This window comes from Ananas comosus, linkage group 9 (genome assembly GCF_001540865.1).
Source record: "Ananas comosus cultivar F153 linkage group 9, ASM154086v1, whole genome shotgun sequence".
Lineage (NCBI taxonomy): Eukaryota > Viridiplantae > Streptophyta > Magnoliopsida > Poales > Bromeliaceae > Ananas > Ananas comosus.
Genome location: NC_033629.1, coordinates 2,959,292 through 2,961,257, shown reverse-complemented (window position 1 = coordinate 2,961,257; position 1,966 = coordinate 2,959,292). Strand labels below are relative to the sequence as shown.

At 52.7% G+C, this 1,966-nt stretch overlaps 1 protein-coding gene across 1 annotated transcript in view; it reads right to left on the bottom strand.

Moving 5' to 3' along the window:
* The window catches only part of LOC109715397 (histone H3.3-like), a 2,743-nt gene continuing 1,673 nt past the window's right edge, over nt 897-1,966 (bottom strand). The window contains exons 3-4 of the mRNA XM_020240374.1: nt 1,838-1,945; nt 897-906 (exon numbers count right to left, since the gene is read on the bottom strand). Of these exons, the coding sequence (XP_020095963.1) occupies nt 897-906; nt 1,838-1,945 (118 nt within the window). The remainder of the gene's footprint in view (nt 907-1,837; nt 1,946-1,966) is intronic.

The following is a 1,966-nucleotide window of genomic DNA, read 5'->3' as shown; positions in this document are numbered from 1 at the left end:
GCCACTTCGAACGCAAACTTGGGAGCATCTATCCAAGCTGGGAGGAATTTCGGAGACTCCTGTACGAGCAGTACTTCAAGGATAGCACTAAGCAGAGTTTGGAGCGTGAATTGGAGCGTCTCAAGCAAGGCAACCGTACCGTAGGCGAGTATGAGCGAGACTTCTCTCGCATTGTTTCGTTGATTCCGTTCGTGGTTCGTGATGAGTATCACAAGGCAAGGATGTTTGCGAGAGGGCCAAGGCCCAGTATTCGACTTCTGATCGCGTCCCATGGCGCGTTGACGTTCGACGAGAGCTTAGATCGGGCCCTGATGGTGCAGAGTGAAATGGACGAGGCTCGAATCGAACAAGACGCATCCGAGAAGAGTGAAGACAGGAAGCGAGCACAGGAAAGTTTTGCTGGTAGCCAATCAAGCAACGGACGATCATCCAAGCATCGCAAGGCACATTCAGGATCGAGCAGCGCCCCCGCTACGTCTCAGCAGCAGAGCATCAGACCTTGTGTTATCTGCGGTGAGGCTCACAAGGTTATTGAGTGCCCACAGCGCCACAATCACTGTTACAGGTGTGGCCAACGTGGACATCTTCGGGCAGATTGCACCAGTGGAGCAGGTACAGCATCTGCAGCAGCATCTACTCCAGCAGCTCCATGGCAGGATCGTGGCAATTCGACCTATTCTTCAGCTGGACGTCCATCAACATCTCGTCAAGTGAAGGAGGTACACCAGACCACTGACGGACGCGCCTTCATGATGACGCGTCAGGAGGATGATCAGTCGGCTGATGTCGTTGCAGGTATAATGTTGTTGTTGTCGTCGTAGCCTTGCATGCTTTTCGTTTAATGCATCTCTCCTTGCATTGCATGCATGTGTTGTGCTGGTTCGTTGTGCGTCGGATCACCCCCGCCTGTGAGCAAGTTTCGAGGACGAAACTTTCTTTAAGGGGGGGATGATGTGAGGACTGAGATTTTTGCAGTGTAGCTAAACTCTCAGTTGACGATGTTTTTGTGTGTAATTTAATTACAAAAGTACTCGTCAAGTTTCAGGCGAAAACGAGTTAAAACGGAAATTCTGCGCGATTTCCAAGTTTCACTTAAAGTGAATAGTAACTCGATTTTTCGGAGAAGCCGCGGTGAGAAGCTAGCTTCTGGCTCGTACCGGACTCTGTTCATAGCAGTCCAATAGCTCGTTTCGATCGGTTCAGCTGTTCTGGAACTACTGGCGCTGACGGATTTTGAGTTCGACGCACGGATTTCGAGAAAATCCAAAAATACATGTTTTATATGTATTTTTGCGTGTTTCTTTCGATTGGAACGAAAGGTTAGATTTTGTCATGAATCCGTGGTCGATCGAGACGAAACGAAATCGCAGCTTTGTTGTCTCCATCGTGCTGATCGCACTGGTGCAATCCGTTCGCAAATCTGACGGACGGATCTGCGGAGATCGTGCGTTGATCGAAGAGAGGTCGGTAGTGGCAAAACGGTATTTTCGCAAAAGTCGCGATATTTTATGTATCGTTTCGCAAGGGATCGCATGTGGAGGGGCGTTCTTGCGTTTTAGTCGTTCGGTGAGGGGCTCGGATTGAAATTCCGGTGTTTGGTGGACTTTTTTGCAAAGTTACACCTTGGTATTTATAGTTTCTAGGGTTTTGATCCCCTAACCCTAACCCTAGCCTTGCCCTAGCCCCCTAGCCGCCTCCTACCTCTTCCCTGCACCTGCTGCGCGCGCCCAGGCCGCCGCCGACTGAGCCCCGGCCGGCCAACCGCCGCCGCAGCCACCACTTCTCTCTCTCTCCCTCTCTTTCTCTCTCCCTCTCTCCTCTCGGGTTGTGAGGAGACCTAAGACCGCCGCCACCTTTGGACCCTCCCTCGGTGTCGCCCCGTGCTTCGGCGATCATCCCCGCCGACCGCCGCCGTCGCCTGCGCCGCCGCAGCCGCTCCAGCCGCCTGCAGCAGCCCAGGCCGAGC